The sequence below is a fragment of the Myxine glutinosa genome, chromosome 11, assembly GCF_964187855.1.
Source record: "Myxine glutinosa chromosome 11, kmMyxGlut1.1, whole genome shotgun sequence".
Classification (NCBI taxonomy): domain Eukaryota; kingdom Metazoa; phylum Chordata; class Myxini; order Myxiniformes; family Myxinidae; genus Myxine; species Myxine glutinosa.
Window position 1 is genome coordinate 39,648,150 of NC_136271.1, and position 23,529 is coordinate 39,671,678.

Below are 23,529 nucleotides of genomic sequence, written 5' to 3' on the forward strand. Positions count from 1 at the left end.
GATGCTTTTGCGTTTCCTTCACCATCACGTAAGCGTCCACATGCCCCAAGATGTCATGCTTGAGGATGTCTGCGAGGAGTGCTTCCACCTTCATATGAAACACCCGGGCGATGATATCAGGTCTTGCATTGGGTGGCTGACCCTCAAAAAGCGATTCTTTAATTTCTGGCCACTTTGGGTTGCAGGTGAATGTTAGGAAAAAGTCTGGTTTTCCCTTGACTCGGACTAAAGCCATTGCATCCTGAAACTCTTTGGCATACCAACGTGGCGACCCATAAATTGACGGTGGCAGAATGGTGAGGCGTCCAGGTAGCACCTCAGCATCACTGTTCAACGCATCAACGATGATCTTATACTTTTCTGCCTTAATTGACTTCTGGTTGCAGCGAATCCAATTGAGACGGTGTGACTCAATTTTTGCCATCATGTCGCATACGTACTGCTGTGTCAACTTTCCACCACGAAGCAGTAGATTGAAGTGATGAGTAGGATCACGTACTTGTAGATGGTAGCGGTAGAAAGTTGTTGGCGTTGTCCCTGCCAACTCAGTGTGGTACCCCTGAGAGCCGCAGGGTAGCAGAAGTATGTATGATAGTGGGTCATACGCTGGATGCATGGCGTCTATTGTCTGTAAACCTCCTCCTCTGAGGTGAACAGCGACTGCCAGCCTTCCAAACTGCTCTGTTGTCATTGCCCCTGGAGCAATGACAGCCACATCGCTGTCTGGTGAGGGAAGGTTGACGGTACCATGATGAAGGTCTCGGCGCCGCGTGCGACCTGTTAACACAATATTCAGTTCATTGGCGCTATCATTATGAACCACATACTCAATGGCTGATTTGAATTGCTGGACGTATGGGTTGCACTCATGAATGGCCTGTTGTGCTCTTAGCAAAAACTGCTCATTCAGGCCACTGTTCGAGGTGTGGGCACGACGATAATCCAGCTCATGGGCTGGATCGTGAAAGTAGATCTGAGCAAAGCGTGGGGTACAACCCAGATCGGCAAGAGGAGCACCAATGTAATGGTAAACCTTACCTTGTATGCGCACTCCAGGATTGAAGCCAGGCATACGTATCTCTCGGACACCGATACTTGCCATTGCCAGCGCATTGTTGTACTGTTTCGCGTGCTTCACAAAGTCCTGGTTAAGGAAAAGGTTTTTAATAGCATCTGGAGGTTGTGATGGAATTGAACCGGGTTTTGGATTCGTAGGATCATGCATAAGATCGACCTTGCCGTGGTTGCAGCAAAATCCTCTTCTCTCCTCATTCCACACCAAAGCAGCACAATGCGAGCATTTAGTGCATTGAAATATTGAGGTCCTGCTCAACACGTGCCTGTACTCACCATGAAGTACCTCTCGGAAGAAATCGGTATCATCGTATCGAGCAAGGTTGCGATTGTCATGGTGAGCCTGCTCTAGTCTCACACGGTGTACATCCTGATGGCGCAGGGCATCCCTTACTTGCCGGTCTTCTCGCTGGTGAGGGATTTCTTCTGCACGACGCCTTGCCTCGCGTTCAGTGTTGTCTGCGAAGCGAGCTGTCCGTTCTTCATCCGTTTCTTCTGCACGACACCTTGTCACGCGTCCAGTGTTGTCTGCCAAGCGAGCAGTCCGTTCTTCATCCGTTTCTTCTGCACGACGCCTTGTCATGCGTCCAGTGTTGTCTGCCAAGCGAGCAGTCCGTTCTTCATCCGTTTCTTCTGCACGACGCTTTGTCATGCGTCCAGTGTTGTCTGCCAAGCGAGCAGTCCGTTCTTCATCCGTTTCAGCTGCACGACGCCTTGTCACGCGCGTAACGTCGCGTGTCAAGCGAGCAGCGCGTTCTTCATCCGTTTCTTCTGCACGACGCCTTGTCATGCGTCCAGTGTTGTCTGCCAAGCGAGCAGTCCGTTCTTCATCCGTTTCTTCTGCACGACGCCTTGCCTCGCGTCCAGTGTTGTCTGCCAAGCGAGCAGTCCGTTCTTCATCCGTTTCTTCTGCACGACGCCTTGCCTCGCGTCCAGTGTTGTCTGCCAAGCGAGCAGTCCGTTCTTCATCCGTTTCTTCTGCACGACGCCTTGCCTCGCGTCCAGTGTTGTCTGCCAAGCGAGCAGTCCGTTCTTCATCCGTTTCAGCTGCACGACGCCTTGTCACGCGTCCAGTGTTGTCTGCCAAGCGAGCAGTCCGTTCTTCATCCCTTTCAGCTGCACGACGTCTTCTCACGCGCGTAACGTCGCGTGTCAGGCGAGCAGCTCGTTCTTCGTCAGATTCCATTGCGCGTGCACGACGTGCAGCTTCGTTCCTTCGTTCTCGTAAACGACGACTCGATTGGGGCATTGTCTTTATCTACAATCTATCTATAAGATAGACAGTAAGTATATAGACGGTAAGTATAATATAGATAAGATAGAATAGATAGATCTAACAATAAGACAGTGGTAAGATACAATCGAGACAGTTAGTCGTCACTTTCGTAAGGCCGGAAGTGAAGTCTTCACTGTCCGGAAGTTCGCATATCGCAGTTACGATTATTCGCCATTTAGTGTTAATGCCCAATTATTCAATTAGCGCCAACGTATTTTGGCTTTTTGCAATTTAATCGCAAGGAAAAGTAGAAAGAGAAGAGAAAAAAAAATGAAAAGGAAAAACATTCCAAACCGCGAGGGAAAACAACACGGCACGTCGACACAACAACGTGTCCTGTGATTGCCCGTACGTGGCTGCCAGTAGCTGCCCAAAAAAAAAAAACTTTCACCGTCCGGGGACTGAATTTTAGGGGAAAAATAAAACGCTCTTCGCTTTCGCGTGATCGTGCGTGGGGAAAAAAAACAAAAAAAACAACGCCCTTCGCTCTGACTGAATTGGGACAATGTTTTTATGTTTTTAATTGAATTACTATCCGTAATGGCGCACGCGCTCTCACAACGCAACAACGTAACATCTGCGTTAACGCGTAACGCCGACGCAACAACGTGTTCTGTGATTGGCTGGCCTACCCCGCAACCTGTTCTGTGATTAGTTTGGTAAATAAATCGCCATAGCTCGGTAACTACTTCTCCGATTAATATGAAACCTTGAAAAGGCACATCCTCAGGTCCCCAGCAATATATCTGGCAAGTTTCAATTAGATCGGACCCGTGGTTGTCGAGAAACAGCGGTCACAGACAAACACACACACAGACACACACACATACACACAGAGATTACTGGAATTATAGATAGATAATAAATGCTGTCTCCATCGATCTTGCCAAGGCCGTAACAGCTATCGGCTCAAAATCCTTTTAACTGTTGATTTGGTACAGTTACACGTATTGGGAATTTGGTACACGTATCGGGAGTACATACGACATAGCGATTGTGAACACGATTATCGATCACGATCATCACGATCATAGTGTATCGATCACGATTTGAAACACGATGGAATAATATTTACCGATTATGAACAGTGATGTGGCTTTTATTGAAATTCTAAAGATACTGTTTAGATTTTGATGATTTCCGTGTGATATGATTCAACGGGTGTTTATATGAATCGTTTAAAATAAAAAAACCCTTCAATTTCTGATATTTTGCCTTTTTATTTGGGCTTCCCAATTGAAGCCCCGCCCATGGGGCGGGTACCATTGCTCGTGTTTAATAATTAGACTTTTTTTTTCCTCTGGGTGCTCTGCCATCACACTTCCCTTTGGCCTGCCTGAAATGAGATTGATGTATCCTCAATTCTTCGGAGAGATTGTTTTTACTGCTACGATAAAAAATTGCTTTTCTTTCTATTTGACCTCTTTGTTTATGATTTATCAGGCAATCTGGTGATCTTAATATATTTGTTTTGTTCCTGCTAAGATGAAATATCATGATGAAACTTGTGATGAGAGATTTGTTTTTCAACCTCGTTACCCTTGCCAGAGGAGAGTATTGCATTTGTTTGTTTGTTTGTTTGTTCGCACAGAATAAATATGATTTTCTCTGCCACCGTTGGCCTGATTAACAGGAAATTTTCACCATAGGTGCAACTCCACCTGTATAATTTTTTAATGATAATTATGACGTCATAGATCACGTGGTTTCGGCCGACATCTTGGAAAAATCGAAAAACTTTGCACCTCTATATCTCAGAAAGCGCTGAATAGAAAAAATTGAGACATGGCTCATTGTAAAGAACTCTCCATGGGGAATAAAATATGTTAATGATGATGTCATAGGAGCCTCCATTATGACCTCATAATTCGACAAGTACAAAAATCAAGATGAAATTTATTGAGCGTCATGTAGGCATAAAATTGTGGAGAAAAATAATAATAATGATGACGTCATCGGTCACGTGGTTCGGCCGCCATATTTGTTTTCACACAAAAGCCTTAAAAACCACTGAAAATACATCTTGGCGAGGGTTTGCAATTTCTGATGGCTCTTTTTATTGTTGATTATGTAATTGCCTTTTTGTGCAGAGGTGGGGTGAGAACACAAAACAGACCATGATGTAACTAAATGAAAGGAACAGAAAAAAGAGAATGGGAGGGACACTAATAGCAGGGTTGATGGACAAAATAGAGGGAGACTTGGAGAAATATGCAGTGTGGAAGAGAAAAGACAGGAGTGTCTTGCAAGTGAAAACAAGAAAAATGTCAGGGACAACCTTGAAAGTGTGACGAGATTGCAAAATAGGAAAAACTTTAAAAACATGAATTTCTTTGTGAGCAAAGGATCATAATTGACAATTTGTCATCACACAGTTAAGGGAGGATTGTGCAAGGGGTGAAAGTAAATACAAGTGAGCCAATTGTTTTAAAAAATATTTTCTTTTTTCAAACTCTTTACTTTACTTGCCTATAATTTGCTTGGCAATTGTGCCCTGTTCATGGCATTGCTTTGAGTGTGAATGCATTCTTACATTGCCACTGTTCACATGTAGATGATGTGCTTACATTGCTGATGCACTCACACAGCCAATGCTCTTCTATAGCTGATGTGCTCACATTGCCGATGCACCCACACAGCCAATGCATTACCAATGCTATTGTCGTAGAAGGGTGTGCACGAAATAGAATGTCCACACCTCAAAAACAGTCAGAGAATGAATTAAATGGAGAAGACTCGCTCAAATATAATAAGGATTACATCACAGTTTAACAGTACGATGCCGGCCGGCGATAGATAGATAGATAGATAGATAGATAGATAGATAGATAGATAGATAGATAGATAGATAGATAGATAGATAGATAGATAGATAGATAGATAGATAGATAGATAGATAGATAGATAGATAGATATAGATAGATAGATAGATAGATAGATAGATATAGATAGATAGATATAGATAGATATAGATAGATATAGATATATATAGATATATAGATAGATATATATATATATATATATATATATATAGATATATATATATATATATATATATATATATATATATATATATATATAGATATATATATATATATATATATTCCAACAAATATTTTAGTTGGTCAAAGTGTTCCTGCTTTGAGTCAGCACCGCCTGGGAAGCATTTGCTTCTAGAAGCGGCCTATGATAATTTATAGCCAGTTCAACCTTCAAACTCAGAATTAAAGTAATTCTCTCTCTTCTAACCCCAGGTCTTTATCTCTAAGTCCACCTTCTTTTCGTGGTTCTTATTTGCTTTTCGTAAATATTGTGCAAATTTCATACTACAAATCTGAACCAGGGTATTTAGCTTCATTTTCAGATATCAATATTTTATAAAATATATACGTTGAATTCTGTTTTAAAAGGATTTCCAAAAGCGTACACGCGAGGGATGGTTCGAAGGGAAAGAGGGGTTGGGGTAGGGGAGGGGAAAGGTTCCCGTTTGTAAAGGGACATGGCTGTTGACGTGACATCACAACCACACGAGTTGCTGCATGCACGATCACAAGTTATTATCGCTGCATTCACTTGTGCACAACGACCCTCCCTTCCCTTCCTTTATTTTGATGAATAATTATTGATGCATTTGATTCATCAAACTATTTGTGATGTCCCATCAGTACATTTGTAGTCATATCGCGGACATTGCATTATGGTGCGGCAAAGTTCCCGGATGTGCGATAAAAAACATCCCTTGAACTGCCTCATTGATCGACATTAAACCATAAAATGACACGTCAGCCACTCATAAAACCGCCATGACTACAATCGCACATTGAACTAGTTTCCACAAATATCTGTTGTTCACATCACCGACAGCTGGAAAACAAAACAAAAGTTTATCTCTTCTATCCACTTCGCCTCGCTTCCAGTCAGCACGTGCAACATGTGAAGCATACCTCCACCTGGTGAACAGTTTACATTTTGTATCCCACTGATAGGCCGGATCTGGTTTTGGACCTGAACCAAAATCTAATCGGCTTGTTTTTGTCACCTAACCAACTCATCCACCAAGTTTATTCATAACTCGCCCATAACTTTTTTTTTGAGATATCCTGTTCACAAACAAACGGACAGACGGGGGTGAAAAACATAACCTCCATTCACCTTTGGTGGTGGAGGTAATAAAGGCCGTTAATAGAAAATACCCAATTGCCATAACATATACTGACAGGCAGGTTTTCAGCGAGGGGAAAATGTATACCGACCGTGTCTCCTTCATTGGAGATGCCACTCAAGGAAATTCTTCCATGAAGATAACCAATCTACTGCTCAGTGACGCTGCCGCATACGACTGCAAAGTGAAAAGTGCCCGCAAGGTGGATCGTGGCCTCTTCTTTCTCGCTGTTTACGAGAAGCTGGCCGAGCCGGTGTGTTCGAAGAGTGGAAGGAACAGTATGACCTTTGAGGGCACAGACCTGATGCTGCAGTGCTCTAGCAAGCAGGGCTGCATTCCCATCACCTGCGCCTGGCAGCGTATCATGGGCCCGAGCAGCAAGTCTTCCGGAGAGGTGCCCAGCACCTCCGTGCAAGATGTACACAAGGGAACTTTGCTGCTCCATAATGTGTCCACGATTATGAGTGGCACTTACAGCTGCACCTCCAGCAATCGCTTCTGGGAAGGATCTTGCACGGTCTCCCTCAATATCATATCTAAGTTCAACAGGGCTGGCGTCATCGCAGGTGCGGTGCTGGGATCTCTGCTCGCTCTTCTGCTCCTGCTGCTCCTGTGGTGGTGCTGCTGCTGCCGACGTCAGAGCAAGCATTTTGAGGATGATGGAGCCAATGATATTCGAGAGGATGTTCCAGCTCCAGGGAACCACTCCATCCGCAGCACCAAAACCTATATGTCAAAGCCATCCTCACACATCAATCTCCCTACTTCCAGTTCTGATATTCCCTATAATGTATAGCATGCCAACCACGTGTCAACATTGAGCGGCTCGTTCGCCTGGCTTATCTACCATCCGAGCTCCAGAACCACCATGCGGGGTATCGGTCTGACCAACTCCGTGCCACTCAAACAAGGCTCGGCATCCTCTAAAGAAAGCCAGCCATTATCCAATTATCGAGCCATCCACCTCGACACATGGAATATATCAGTCGGGATCTGCCAATGCATTGCCAATGCTCTCATATAGATGATGTGTTCACATTGCTGATGCACTCATATGGCCAGTGCATTTTAAAAATTTTTTTATTTAGAAGGCTCCAGGCACAGACTATGTCATCCTCATCGAGGCCAGGCCAAATAAAAGAGCTGCATTGATAGAAAAGTAAAGAAGGAGAGAATAGTCTAAGAGTTTTTGAGAAAGCAGAGAATCTGCTTTTTGAAAAGGGGAAGATCATAAGTGTTTGGAAAGACATGTGAAGGTAAAGGGTTCCAGAGTTTGGCAGTGGAGGGGAAGAAACAAACATAACGGCTCACCCTTGAGTTGCCAATGGCCACAATCATGAGATGTAGTGGCTTGTCGAGTAATCCGTGGTCTCGCTAATGGTGGAGGTGTACAGGCAGCAAGTTCTTGGGAGCAAACACCGAATAAATATCTGTAGAAAAGAGAAAGAGAGCCAACTTTGCGACGTAATTTGAGCGGGTTGAGTTTTGAGGTCAGATTGGGAGAGTTGATAAGTCGAATGACTTAATTCAATTCTATCCAGTAAGTATGTGGAACTAGAACCTCCCCAGATGTGAGAACAGTACTTCATACAAGGACGAATCAATCCTTTATTTAGTTGAAGCAACTGTTGAGAGAAGAAGAATCTTCAACATCTGAACAGGACTCCCAGTTTCTTCGAGGCAGATTTAGCTATTTGTGTAATGTGTGGATTCCAGGATAGATTTGAAGTTAGGGTAATACCTACTAGGTTAATTGAATCACATGGTGTAATTGTGGAACTTTCAAAGGAGATTGGAGAGATGAGAGGAGTTTTGGAGAGAGATATGGGAAGAAATTGAGTTTTAGAAGCATTAAACTTAACCTGGTTACATTTGCCCCACTGGGAAATCTTGTCCAAATCCGAATTTAAAGAGGTGGTTGTAATAAAATGAAATGCAGAACGATTGAGGGAAGATGGGGCAGATGAGCAAAACATGGAAGAATGCAATGTTGAGTCATCAGCATATGAGTGCATTTGGTTATTTGTAGAAGAAAGAAGGTCATTGATAAAAAGAAGGAAGAGTGTTGGAGACAGAACAGAACCCTGAGGAACACCGCTGTTGATAGGGAAGGAGGGAGATGTTGAGCCATGGACAATTACAGAGATAGAGCGGTCAGAGAGAAAGCTCTATGAGAGAGCAGAGTGAAGGAGAAAAGCCGAAAGAGGGAAGCTTGGATATCAGACCCCGATGCCAAATTCTGTTAAAGGCTTTTGAGATATCAAGGCCTGCAACAAAGGATTCCCCAAAATCTCTCAGAGAAGAGGCCCAGACATTCGTAACGTAAGAAAGGATATCACCGGTAGATCTTGCCTTGCGAAAGCCATATTGATGGTCAGATAGAAGACTGTGGGATTCAAGATGCTTGAGGCAATGGTTATTGAGAAGACATTCAAAGACTTTGGAAATGGTAGAAGTCAGAGCAATAGGACGGTAGTTGGAAGGGTTTGAACGATCACCCTTCTTTAAAATAGTCTGCACTAAGGCATGTTTCCAGGAAAGAGGAAAAGTTTAGGTTTTTATACAAAAACGAAACAAACGAGCAAGCACGGGTGCAAGTTCTGAAGCACACTCCTTCAAGAAGACACAAGGAGGAATGCCATCTTGACCGTATGCCTTGCTTGTGTCCAGAGAGAGGAGTACTTTTTTGACTGCATGGAGTTCTCTGTTTGCTCTTCCTCTTCCTGAACCTGCTGGAGTTGGGATTCAATGCTCTCCCCTGACTGACACATGAGCATACTTTGCAGCCAAAACATCCTTTGGTTCATCATGAGCAATCCCCACAGCAACAATGTCGTGGTCCTGATGTTGTCCACCTGTGCACGTGACGCACATCAAGCTCACATCATCCTTACAATGGAGTTGGATTGGCTTTTTGTGCTCAGTGCATCTTAGTTCCTCAATCTTCACTCCAGGATCCACCAGTTTGTGCCCTTTCTGTTGATGAGGCTTCAGGTGTTTCTCACAGCAGAGGATTGCCAATGCTCTCATATAGATGATGCGCTCACATTGTTGATGCACTCACACAGCTGCCAATGCTCTCATATAGCTGATGTGCTTCCATTGCTGATGCACTCACACAGCCGCCAATGCTCTCATATAGCTGATGTGCTGACATTGCTGATGTTCTCACACAGTGGCCAATGCTCCCATAAAGCTGATGTGCTCACATTGCTGATGCACTCACACATCCAATGCATTGCCATTGCCAATGCTCTCATATAGCTGACATGCTTGTGGTAGAATTTCATTCCACAACCTCTCTCAGGATATAGAGCTTTATTTGAAATCAATCTCAACATCATCTACAACAAGAATAAGCAATACATTAGTACTCTAACATAATTCCGAGCACATCCCAAGCAAGCCCATAAGCAATATTATCCAACTTACCAAACTCAAGTCCAGTCACATTTAACAGCGCAGTAATCCATCACTCCCAAAGCAGTCCCTCTTGTCGGGAAGCTCACCACGAGAGAGGGGATTACACCAAGGATCTTCCCCTTTATTTCATCACATTCACCCTCAAATTAAAATTTCAGCAAGCTAGCTTCGACTATGATATGGAACCACAAGGTATAGATCGCAGCAAAATAATTTGGCGTTCACTGGGCGTGTATAATTCAACCTACCACCCCAAACGGTAAACTCAAAATCGCCTATGACTTTATCACGGCCGATACGGGTGTGATAACTGCCAGACCCATTCTCGAGAACCCTGGCATCAGCAATGTCGGGCAATATTGGGATAGGAGCAACCGCTCCAGTACTGGTACCGGAGCGGTTGCTCCTATCCCAATATTGCCTGGATCGGAATGCTGTTGGGCAATGGAGAAGGCCCTCCCGTGCTAAGCATTGGTGTTTCAGCCCTGATCGGACTACCAGTCGGCTCCGCCACATTGCCCTCGCTTGTACCTGGGCGCAAGGACCCTCCCCGCAGGGTGCAAGATGTCACACCGAAACGGTCGCCTCTCTGCCGTCCGCCATACAAATATGTGCATATTCTGGGTTAGCTTCTAACACCTGCACCCGATCAACCAGCAGATCATACTTGCTGTGTTGCATTGCACATTTCCAGAAAGCGCTCCCCGGTTTAGAGAGCCAGCTTGGCAAAGATTGCCCATTCGCACTACATCTTTGGTAGCGGAACATTCTGTCATGCCGAGTCTCGTTGGTGGCAGTGCAGAGAAGGGAATGTATAGCATGCAACGCTTCGGGCAATACCAGATTCCATTTATGAGGGGCCAACCCCCGAGTCTTCAACCCCATGGCCACAGCGATGCCATTAAATCGGTCGACCTTCCCGTTCCCTTGGGGGTTATAAGGAGCAGTCTGGATCAAAGCGATGCCATGTTCTAGATATAGAAGAAATGTCTTAGTCTGGGATCCAGTCACAAAAATTTGAGAGAACCTGATATGGCATGTTGTACTCAGTTTTTTTTTCTATTAATTTTAAAATTAAGGTCCGCTGAATGCAAGGTCTGCTCTGCTGTAAACCTTGCGAAAACAATTTGTGGCCATTTTTGTATATGCGCCCTTTATTTTTTGACCGAAAAATGTGAAAAATGTTTTTTTTTCTTAAAATTCTCAGTGGGTTGGTGGGTGCTTCCCACACATAGACTTTACTTGGGCAGGCTGCCCAAGTATATTAACGGTCACCCAAGCAAAAAAAGAAAATAAAATAAAATGTTTAAAAAAAATAAAAAAAATTAAGCCATCCGTCCGAGAGAACGACGCGACCCGCGACCCCTGCAACTGTGATCAGCTATGGTCCTTTCTTTCCCAAGTCACCAAAGAACCCAGATGTGGTTGAACAGTCAGTTCAGTACTGCATGGATGTGTCAAGAAAACAGGGCCAAGAGTTCACCATCACATGCGACCAAGCAATCTATCAAGTGGTTCTGGGTCTGCAAAAGAAGAACCCCCAGAAGTATGCCAAACTTTTCTTGTGCATGGGTGGCTTCCATATTGCTCAATTTCCTGGGAGCAATTGGGCATTTGTTGCAGACCACTGGAATCGAAGACATCATGGTAGAAGCTGATGTCTGTCTCCATGGAACAGCAAACAAGATCATCAGTGGGAAAGACTACTACGCAATGCTGCGTGCCCACACTATGGTTCATGCAGCCATGTTCACCCTACACTGGGAAGCATTTGCCAGATGGTTGATTTATTGAAGAGAAGGACCTGGAGTGCATGTCTGTGCTTGCCATCAATATCCAGCTACTCCTAGATGCCCTGTCAGAAAAGGATGTGGAGAAGGCATCTTCTACATGTGCTGATGCAACTGACCAACTGAAAAAGCTGTCACGTTTGATGGCTGAGTTTGATGAAGTATGTACGTCATCTACCACAAAGCTATGGCTAATGTACATGGACATGGTGATGATTCTGAAACGGTTCATCCACGCTGAGCGTGCAGGCCTGTGGGAGGAACACCTGGCTGAAGTAGAAAAGATGTTACCATACCTTGTAGGTGCTGGCCACAACAAGTATGTATCCTGCCTGCCCCACTACCTAGAAGCAATGAGAAGCCTACCTACACTGGCTCCGAACATCCATAGGGAATTCAAGGATGGGCAGTTCACTGTACGTCAATCAGAAGGTCGTTTCAATGGTGTCTGGACAGACATGGCACTCGAGAAAACCTACAACCGTGATACCAAGACAAAACTATTCACTGGCATCAGTCAGCGGCCATGGAGAAATACTTGCGAGCTCTTCCAGTTTTGACAGCAGTGTCAGAGCAGACAAAGGCTATGGCACACCTGGATATGGATGACACCAAACACCATGAGGACTCCAACAGCCAAGGCACAATGGAGGCTGAAAGTGTTAGGAAAATAACAGATATCAACAACCAGATGATTGATCCATTCACGTGTGAAGAACAGGAGCTGATGAACCTCTCAACAGGCCACAAAGCTGCATCTGCAGACTTGGTGAGCGCCCGTGAAAAAGGACTGGAGGCACTGGCTGCAGCAAGAAAAACAGACAGTGAGAAAATAGCCCCAATAAAACTTGCCACATTTGCAGCAAAGCCAAAAAAGTCACTGTCCATGGCACTCAAAGCCAAGAAGGTCTACGAGGAAGAGAGTGCAGTTGTCCGAAACCTGTACTTCATGCAGGACTTGGATGAAGACAAGAAGCTGGAGGTCTTCAGTCATGATTGGACAAGTTGCCCAGCCTCCCTGTTTGAGCCAGATCCATCCCATGACCAAGGTTATGCCATGCGTAAAGGGAACAAGGCTGACTACTTGGCTGCAATCAAGACATCCCTTGGCAGCTCATGGAGGGAAGTGGACACACTGCCACCGTCCGACAAGCCTGTTGTAATGGTAGTAGATGCCATGGCATTCATCCAGCGTCACCAACATCTTGGGAGCAGCACCTTCCATGAACTGCAAGTAAAGTACCTGAAGCAGCTTCTCAGTAGTATCCCAGACAACTGTGACTGCATCCACTTTGTTGGTGACCGATATGATGTCTCCCCAGCTGAAAGGTGAGGAACGAGAGAAGAGAATGAAGACCTGCCCCAGCAAGATGAAGGAGTACAAGCCACACGATACTCTCGCCATACCCGAATGGAAAGGCTTCGTTCACAATCCACTGAATAAAGCAAACCTGTTGGACTACATGGGAGAAGCATGGGCAGCTCAGAACAAGTCACCCTGTAGGATGCACACTTATTCTTGGTCGAATCTTCCGTGATCCTGGTCCCACTGTCCTGTTGTCAGCAGATTGTCAGGTTGAGCTTCCAGAACTGTCCTGTGAGAAGCATGAGGAGGTAGATACCAGGATGTTTGCCCACATTGCATACTCAGTACAACATCTGCACCACAAATGGGCTGTAGTGGTGGCTACTGACACACTGAAACAGACGTGATCATGATGTGCATATACAACATCACACCTGGATGGCCTGCAGGAGCTGTGGGTGAAGAAGATGGATATCTACCTACCTGCTCATGCAATCGCCGAAGCCCTGGCAGTGAAATATGATGTTGAAGCTGCAGATCTTACATCCATGCTCCTCAGCACCTACATACTGACTAGATGTGACACAGTGAGCTATCTCTACAGAAGAGGAAAAAGGCGCGCCTACAAAACTGGCGTTGATCACCTGGCAGACCTGCCCCTGTGCAGATACGGTGATAGTCCGGCAGCTAAGCTAAATATAGCATAACAATTGTGCATTTTGTGAGGAAAGCACCAAATCTGGCACACTAGTAGACTATCATATTATGAAAAGATCTGGATATTGGGCCATCTCAGATTGAGATTTGATTTTTGCAAGATTTGCAGATTTTGCAGATTTGCAAGCTGAGATTGCAACGCCAGGGATGGCCGACTCCTTCCTGCGAGCTGCCCACGTCACCCAGACAAGAAGAGCTCATCAAATCACTGCAGCGGCACTGCACATCCTGCAACACCGTGCGTATGAATGCCACTGTATGACATATGCTGATGATGCAGAAGACCTGCCTGAGTTCGAAGACTGGTGTCACCAGAGAGGAGAAGACATTCCCAACTTTCAGTACTGGGCAACTGTGCTGGACCTAGAGATGTTGGTACTGGTCTACGTGCGTTCTCTGCGGCAGGCTTCATTCACGATGTACCTTGATGCCCTGACGGAACTGGTCCCATGGTTCCATGCCTTAGACCACACACACTATGCCAGGTGGGTCCCTGTTCACCTGAGGGACATGGTTGCACTCCCAATGAAGCACCCAGATGTAGCCAGATAATTCAGGGCTGGCAACTTCACTGTACAGAAGACGAAGAAGGTGTTCTCTTCGATCCCAATCGAATCGAAATCTTGCAAAAATCAAATCTCTGAATCTGAGATGGCCCAATATCCAGATCTTTTCATAATATGATAGTCTACTTGTGTGCCAAATTTGGTGCTTTCCTCACAAAATGCACGATTGTTATGCTAAGTTGCCCCACTATGACCCTGAAGAAAGTCTATGTTCAGGAAGATGTTGTGACAGCAGCTAGGCGATACATGGTGTCACTGTATGAGAGGAGTGACTTCGGTGGTAATTTGGATGCACTGCAAGCCCATCTCTTTGGTAACATCAAAGGAGACATGCGTTGCCTTCCACCTACCGAAGATGCCTTCCAGTTACACCTTCGCCGGGCTCTGCATCAGTTGGCTGTATGCAAGCGAGCGCACATGTTTCAGCCAACCTACCCTGCTGCCACTGACTTTGGCAGAGAGCTCGTCAATGGTAAGTTGGTGGCAACCATGATGCTGAAGGAGGCAAAACCTGCAGAGTTCAAACGCACCAAATACTGTCACTGCAAGAAAAGCATGTGTGCCCGAGGATGCTGCTGTGCGAGAGCCAATGTGAAGTGTGTCATCGCATGTCTCTGCACCGGGGACCCCAACAAATGTTCAAGGATTGAACTCGCACTCGAAGACGGTGAGTGACATGCATTACACATTATAAGTTATTTTGTTCAGTGCAATGTTAATTTCATGTGATATTAGAGACGTTGCCAGTAATTTTTTATTTTATGTTCAATTATCTTGTTCAGTTAAAGTTTAATTTCATTTTTTCTGCATACTGGTGACTAATCTATCCAAATTCAGCTGCGTAACGATCATTGTTTTGTTGGCTTGTCATCCTGTGTACATTTTGTTTTAAAAAATCATTTTGCTGTTTTGTATTTCTTGTGTTACAAGTATTTTCTTTGGGGGCACAGGGTTCTGTTAAAATTAAAAAGATGCCTTGGCCAGGATGTTTAATAAAATGGATATAAACTACCATGATGCTAAATATATGGTATGTCTCTAGGATTTTTTAGCGTAAGGGTAATAAAATCACCACAGATCCATTGATTTTGGTTTGATTTTCAGAATGTTTACTGTGGAATGACTATAATGTTTGGTGCTAAGAATGACACTTTGGCTGATGTCATAACTCAGGGCAGAGTTGATTACTAATGAAGTAAAGATGAAAATAATGAAAAAATGCAAAAAAATCGGGGGCGCCTTTGCATAAAAATGATTCTAAATCATTTGGAAAGGTTTTGTAAGTGTATTTCTCAACTTGATGTTGTCAACACATGTGTTCTGTGTATCTGGGATGCATTTATTGACTGCCTACACAACCCATTGAGGATTTTAAGAAAAAAAAACATTTTTCACATTTTTCGGTCAAAAAATAAAGGCTGCATATACAAAAATGGCCACAATTTTTTTTCGCAAGTTTTCCTGCAGAGCAGACCTCTCATTCAGCAGACCTTAATGTCCAAATTAATAGAAAAAACACAAACAAAAAGTATAGCATGCCATGTCAGGTCGAACCCATTTTATTGAGCTTTTGAGCCTGTGGACCCCAGACTATAACCTCATGTGACAAAAAAGCATCTGGATATCCAAACCGGATGAAAGCCGGATATCCAAACATTACAAACAGCTGTCGCAGACATCAGATGCGACATATCGGTGCATGGAAACGCAAAGGGGAATCTCGAATATTCGTTGATGACAGTGAGGATATAGCGATGCGGACCCGATGCGGGAAGAGGCCCCTTGAAATCAATCCCCAACCTTTCGCAGGGTCACACAGCCTGAATCAAAGTACCCATAGGCGGTTTATAAAAACACGGTTTTAGCTCTGCACGCACAGGGTACGAACGGCACATGTGTCGGACATCCTCCACCGAGAAAGGCAAGTTACGCCAATGAATGAAATGGCCAGGTGCGTCACACCTGGGTGGCATAGAGATTCGTGAATGCCTCACAGATCGTCGACTGTCATGCAGGTCTAGACAACGCATCGGCTGCCAGATTATCGCGGCCCGGTCGATAGATGATATCAAAACAATAATCTGCCAATTCAATCTGCCATCTCATTACCTTTTCATTTTGAATGCGTTGTGCATGCCAAGAATCATACATGAAAGCCACCGATTGTTGATCGGTAATAAGTTGAAACCGTTTGCCTAAGAGAAAATGGCACCATATTCTGACAGCCCTCGATTATAGCGTACGCCGTACGCCTCCTTCTTGATAGCCGAATGCCTTCGTTTGCTGTCCGACAAAGTGCGCGAGAAGAAGGCCACCGGCTTACCCGCCTGAGTGAGTCACCGCGATGGCGCAATCTGAGGTGTTTGTTTCTACCATGAACGGTATTTTCTCGTCGATCGAGGTCACGGCGGCATTTTCTGTCTTCTTTAAGCTGTTGAAAGGCGGCGTTGGCACTCATAGTTAGGGGAAAAGTCTTGCAGTCTTCAAGAGGGCCGATCTTCTCGGAGTATCTCTGCACTCACCAGGAATAGTGTGCAAATAAGCCTCGGGCTCGGCGTAAAGAAGCACGATCACACGGAGCCGCCATGTCAAGCAAAGGTCGAAGTCGTTCGGCGTCCGGTCTTATCTCGCTCCCGGTCACTGTACTCGAGAACATCTATCGTCTTAGTCGCATATTTACACTTGTCCTCATTGAAGGTCAAATTGTGCTGTTGCGCTACCCACAAGAAACGTCGCAAGTTGTCATCATGTTCCTCTTATTCGTGCCCGCAAACTGTCACATTGTCGACGTAAACAAAAATATCTTTAAACTGTTCCTCAGCGATAATGCCATAAATGGCACGTTGAAAGCCAGGCATGCCCTTTGTTAAGCTTACTCTGAAGGGAACGCGACGGAATTGATAGAGCCTTTGGCTGAATTTGAACCCCGTGTAGGGACTGTCAGACTCGCGTATCGGGATCTGATGATATGCAGTTCTAAGATCCAAAGTGCTAAATACGCAATATTTAGCCACGTCGCAGACCATATCGTCCATCCTAGGAAGCGGATAGGTGTCCAACTGTGTGAACCTATGAATGGTTTGAGAATAATCAATTACCATGCGCTTCCGATGATTAGCCGTATGGACTATGAGCACCTGGGCTTTCCACGGAGAGCTACTCGGCTCTATAATCCCCTCCCGCAGCAGTCGTTTAGTTTCATCAGCAATAAACCATGTCAGAGCACGAGAATCGTCTAGACTTCACGGTGATCGGCTTGCAATCGGCGGTCAAACTAGGAAATAGAGGCGGTTCGATAGCCATTTCAGCTAAACCGCAAAGAGGGTGTTCTCCCCACCGAATTGCATCTCCAATCGGCCGTGCCTATTCAAAAAATCGTGTCCTAGAAGCACGTCGGAGCATAAATTGGGCATAACCAGAAGCTTCACATCCAGATACATAACATCATTGACAACCAGATTAACCATGCACACTCCCTTCGTGTGCATCCAAATAGCGTCTGAAGACATAAAAATCCTTCGAGTAGTCTGGCCAACTGTCCAGCCGTGTCGTTCTACCAGAGCTTGGCTAACATAGCTCTCGCTACTGCTGGTGTCAATTTGGGCAACCGCAGATTTCCCCTCGACGAGCATTGGAAGCACCGCGCTCGCAAGACTGCGAGAAGCCAGTACCGGGTTGCCGTAGCGGGAAGCACGGGAAGTATTGGTTCCCGGGAGGGTCGTACGTCACGCTTTCTTCGAGCGACAAACTTTCGCGAAGTGTCCTCTTTTGCCACAAGTATGACACGTCGCCTCCCGAGCGGGGCACAGAGCATGGGAATGTTGATGATTCCCACAAAAATAATACATTGCATTTTCAGTAGGGGTTGCAGCTGCCACGGTTCTTGAACCTTCTTCCTCGAGCTCCGGAGGATCGTCGTTCAGTCCTGGGCCAACTGCAGGGCCTGCAGGGAACCACTCCACAGTACGAGCCGGCTCCTAGCGTTTCTCAGCCGTGGCGCCCTTAAGCTTCCGAGCGCGTCTGAGCGAGCTGCAGAACGAGGGCTTTATCGTAAGCTTTTTGGAGGGTCATGGCTGCATTCACGAGTAGCCAGTCGTATCGCCGGTGACGAGAGGCCTGTTGCAAAAGCATCATGCACTAGATCATCAGTTATCTCTGCAGCCATCCGAGTCTCCACCATACAGTCCTTGCCGAGTCACCGCAATTCCTGAAGAAACTGCTCTCGTGGCTCCGAGGGGTCTTGTCGTCGCGTGGCGAGTACATGTCTCGCATATATGGCACTCTGGGTTTTGACGTAGATCTCTTCCAGCGTGTCTACAGATGTCGCATAGTTCTCAGTGTGATATATAGTCTAATACGGTGTTTTCCACGTGACATGTGAGCACCGAAAGCTTCTGCTCCTCGGCGATTCCAGGTGCAGCGGCGATATAATGCTCCAGAGCGTGACCGACGCCAGTGATTCCATTGGCTCACACCGTTTGTTGCTTGCGGGTCGCCGCTGAATTCCTGGAGTCTCAGAATCTTGTCCATGGCACTCGAGTGAAGGAGTTAATTTCAATAAAATTTGGTAGAATTTCATTCCACAACCTCTCAGGATATAGAGCTTTATTTGAAATCGATCTCAACATCATCATCAACAAGAACAAGCAATACATCAGTACTCCAACATAATTCCCGAGCACATCTCAAGCAAGCCCATAAGCAATATTATTCAACTTACCAAACAAGTCCAGTCACATTTAACAGCGCAGTAATCCATCACTCCCAAAGCAGTCCCTCTTATAAGGAAGCTCACCAGCAGAGAGGGAATTACACTGAGGATCTTCTCCTTCATTTCATCACAGTGCTCACATTGCTGATGCACTCACACAACCGCCAATGCTCTCGTATAACTGATGCACTCAAACAGCCAATGCATTGCCAATGCTCATGTTGATGATGTGTTCACATTGCTGATGCACTCATATGGCCAATGCATTGCCAATGCTCTCATATAGGTGATCTGCTCACATTACTGATGCACTCAAACAGCCAATGCATTACCAATGCTCATGTCGATGATGTGTTCACATTGCTGATGCACACATATGGCCAATGCATTGCCAATGCTCATATAGATGATGTGCTCACATTGCTGATGCACTCACACAGCCGCCAATGTTCTCATATAGATAATGTGCTCACATTGCTGATGCACTCACAGAGCCAATGCATTGCTAATGGTCTCATATGGCTGATGTGCTCACATTATTGATGCGGATACACAGGCAATGCTCTCATATTGATGATGAGCTCACATTGCTTATGCACTCACACAGCCAATGCTGCCAGACCACGTGAGCGATGACATCATAAATTTATATTCTCTAATATAATTGTTGCATAGGTCATGCTCAATAAATTTCAAACTGATCAGACTAAACATTGTCCCTGTCGAATTATGACATCATAATTATGGTGCCAATGACGTCATCGTTAACACCTATTCCCCATATGAAGTTATTTACAATGAGCCACGTTTCAATTTTTTCCATCAAGCGGTTTTGGAGATAGAGGTGCAATGTTTTTTGCTTTTTCCAAGATGGTGCCTGTAACACATGACTTATGACGTCATGCTTATCATTAAAATATTCTAAAGGAGGAGGCACTCCTTTGGTGAAAATGTAGTGTCCATCAGACCAACAGTTGCTGAATTTTTAAAAATAATGATCGGATGGATAAGTGTTGTATTTGTCGAATTGTGACGTTGAAGTGCGGTGCTACGCACACAACTTGCTTGCCAAAAAGGTAGGCCACAACGCGTTGGATAATCAAAAGTCTTTATTAGGAAAGCTCAAACTGTAGCACTGGGCGGGCTCGAGCTTGGAGCCCGCATATATGTGCCGGGGCCACGCCAAGTACCCAGGCGTGGCCGATCGGTCGATAGGCGGGGCATGCCTTCCAGTTCCCCGCCTGGACGTTCGTGCCACCTGCTGGTGCGTTGAATTCGTGTCCTATTGCTTGTGTCCACCACACGCGCCCCCCCAGAATACCCGCGCACCTGAAGGGTGAGTTTGCGGGGAAGCTGGATGACCCGGCCGAAACGCCCCCTGGCGATGGGTGCCAGTCGATAGGCGGGGCATGCCTTCCAGTTCCCCGCCTGGACGTTCGCGCCACCTGTTGGTGCGTTGAATTAGTGTCCTCTTGCTTGTGTCCGCCACACGCGCCCCCCCCCCCCTCACCAGTGAAGTGCGGTGCTACGCACACAATTTGCTTGCCAAAAAGGTAGGCCACAACGCGTTGGATAATCAAAAGAGTCTATTAAGAAAGCTCAAACTGTAGCACTGGGTGGGCTCGAGCTTGGAGCCCGCATATATGTGCCGGGGCCACGCCTCATACCCGGGCGTGGCCGATCGGTCGATAGGCGGGGCATGCCTTCCAGTTCCCCGCCTGGACGTTCGCGCCACCTGCTGGTGCGTTTAATTCGTGTCCTCTTGCTTGTGTCTGTCATAATTAAGGTGCCGATGACATAATCATTAACATATCTTATTCACCAAGCGGAGTACTTGACAATGAGCCATGTTTCAATGTTTTCCCATGGAGCGGTTTCGGAGATATAGAGGTGCAACTTTTTTCCGATTTTTCCAAGATGGATTCTGTACCACAAGACATATGACGTCATAATTATCATTTTAAAAATTCCACAGGAGGAGCCGCTCGTATTCTGAAAATTTCGTGCCAATCGGACTAACTGTTGCTGAGGATTTTTTTTTTCATACTGATCAGATCAAGCATTGTACTTGTCGAATTACGACGTCATAATTAAGGCACCGATGACATCATCCTCAACATATCTTAATTCCCCATGGGGAGAACTTGACAATGAGCCATGTTTCCATTTTTTCCATTGAGCGTTTTGGGAGATACAGGTGTAAGGTTTTTCCAAGATGGTGTCTGTACCACGTGACCTATGACGTCATAATTGTGAATAAAAATTTAATACAGGCGGACGCGCTCCAATGGTAAAATTTTGTCAATCGGACCAACTGTTGCCGAGAAAATGAATTTTAAAAATGCAGTACGGCACACGTACGCAACCGAATGCTTTACCCCGCTTTTCGCTTCGCGAGCGCAGGGTAATGATCTCATGTGGGTGGATGTGCTCACATTGCCGATGCACTCACACAGCCAATGCATTGCCAATGCATTGCCAATATGAGTGTACAGTGTTGTCCAACAAGGCAATGATCATACTGTAATATAGTAAATGTGTCTCTCCTTTTTATGATAGCTATAACTAGTTAACCAAACTTCATGGCATCATGGTTGGAGCACCTGCTCTGAGTTTGCGAGGTCGGTATTTCAATCCCCGGCCGAAGATTACCAAAGACGTTAAAAAAAATGGTGCATATGCTGCTCCTTGCTTGACACTCAGCATTTAACAGAATAGAGCACAGACAAACAACCCTCGGAAGGCAGTGGTAAACTAACCAGTTCTGTGGGTGTCTGTGGCTGTGGTAAACTAACCACTTGGCAAGAAAGTTCTTCAGCAGCACCAACACTGCAAACATTTGTACCAGTAACCAGTAAACAGTAAACGGTAAACAGTAAACAGTACCAGTAAACACAAAACAGGGTACCTCCACACATGTAAAATTAAAAAATAACTAGTTATGCATCTAATTTGGCCACAAGCTGTGATGATGCTGATCATGTCCTTTATTAGCAATTATCTGTATTTAAGTTGCTTTCAAATTTTTTTTTTTTTTTTTGTTTAGAATTTTTTTGGACAGTAAATAATCATTGCAGTAATTTAACATAACTTTCTGAAGATTGCAAACCTGCTATTTCATTTGTCTGCTGGGCCAATAAATAAAATACAACTGGATTTACAAATATTAGGAGAAAATGTTGTAAATTGCAGTAATAATAATAATAGTCATGTAAAAATTAAAATATCAACAGCATTAATGATAGCGGCTTTACGAGCTCATCGTTGATGTCCAGTTTTAAGACACTTTTGCAAAATTATTATTACTAGCAGGGCTCAGTGAGCTTGGGGTACCTCCACACATGTCGCTTCAGAGCATAGGCATATTTTACCATGTCTGCTTTCTCTGGGAGTGAGGTAAGGGGGGGGGGGGGTGGGGGGGGGGGGGGAATGGTGTCATGTGAGTTAGCGGTGGTGAGTGGGTACCTTCGTGTTTGTGGTGGGTCTTCCCTCCCTCCCCCTCTTTTCAACCCTCCTTTCACCTCACCTTTTTGTGTGTGCAATGCTATCCTTACCCTGCTTTTTTCATTCCCCCTTTTGAGACACACACACGGACACGCAGACTCAGACTCACACGCAGACTCACACGCAGACTCACACGCAGACTCACACGCAGGACTTGACTTTTGACTCCTTTTTATTATATAAATACAAACAAGAATAAAACCAAAACAAGTTTCAAAAGAATACAGCAAAAGCATAAAAGTACAATCAAAAACAAGAACAATCGATGTATTGCAATCCAAAGGAATTGCGAAACAGAGGAGGAAATCATACGTAAATTTCTAATACATTTTCATTGACCTTGCACATCTTTCCAACACACCAAGTTTCAACAAAAGCATTAATATTTGCGTTGTTGCTGTAGTAATTAAATTCTAGTTTTAACCACGTTGAGACCAGGGATTGAAAATGCAGGATCACAATACATTGCTCTGGTGGTTTACCTTTGATTTTTGTTTTTCTAGACATGTAGATTGCTATTTTAGCCTCTGACAATATATAATTCAAAAACGATAATAACTTTTCATCTGCCGAAGCGACTCTATGCCCAAAAATAAAAACCTGGAAAGAAAACAGAACATTTACTCGATCGAATATATGATTCAGTAAAAGAAAAAGAGGACACAATATTGTATATAATCAATATACCCATGAAACAAATCTTCAATGCTATGACAGAAGGGAAAGAACCGATACAGTAACATCGAGACGACTTTCAAAGATGTTTGTCGGTAATAACCCATGAGCAAGTCTACATTGTAAGTTACCTGACCTTTTTGTTATAGGTGTGTAATACATCGATTTCCATGCAGGTTCAGAGGGGGTGGTATCAGGTAAAAGTGCTTTCTGTTTCATTACTCCTGCTGTGGGAGTGTTTGCATTAATAACTGAGACAAGACTGGTAAATAAATTTACTCTCGAGATTGCTAAATAAAAATGAGCCAATATTGGCTGGTTGTAA

The 23,529-nt window shown here is 44.8% G+C and overlaps 2 protein-coding genes across 2 annotated transcripts in view; both read left to right on the forward strand.

The window, feature by feature from the left end:
* LOC137436117 (adhesion G protein-coupled receptor B3) overlaps positions 1-23,529 on the forward strand; it is a 999,412-nt gene that overhangs the window by 271,753 nt on the left and 704,130 nt on the right. The gene's annotated exons all lie outside the window — the stretch shown is intronic.
* LOC137436320 (coxsackievirus and adenovirus receptor-like) lies at positions 2,891-7,308 on the forward strand. Its single transcript, XM_078765916.1, has 3 exons — positions 2,891-2,939; positions 4,905-5,022; positions 6,570-7,308. Exons 1-3 carry the CDS (start codon positions 2,891-2,893, stop codon positions 7,306-7,308), a joined length of 906 nt encoding a protein of 301 aa, XP_078622042.1.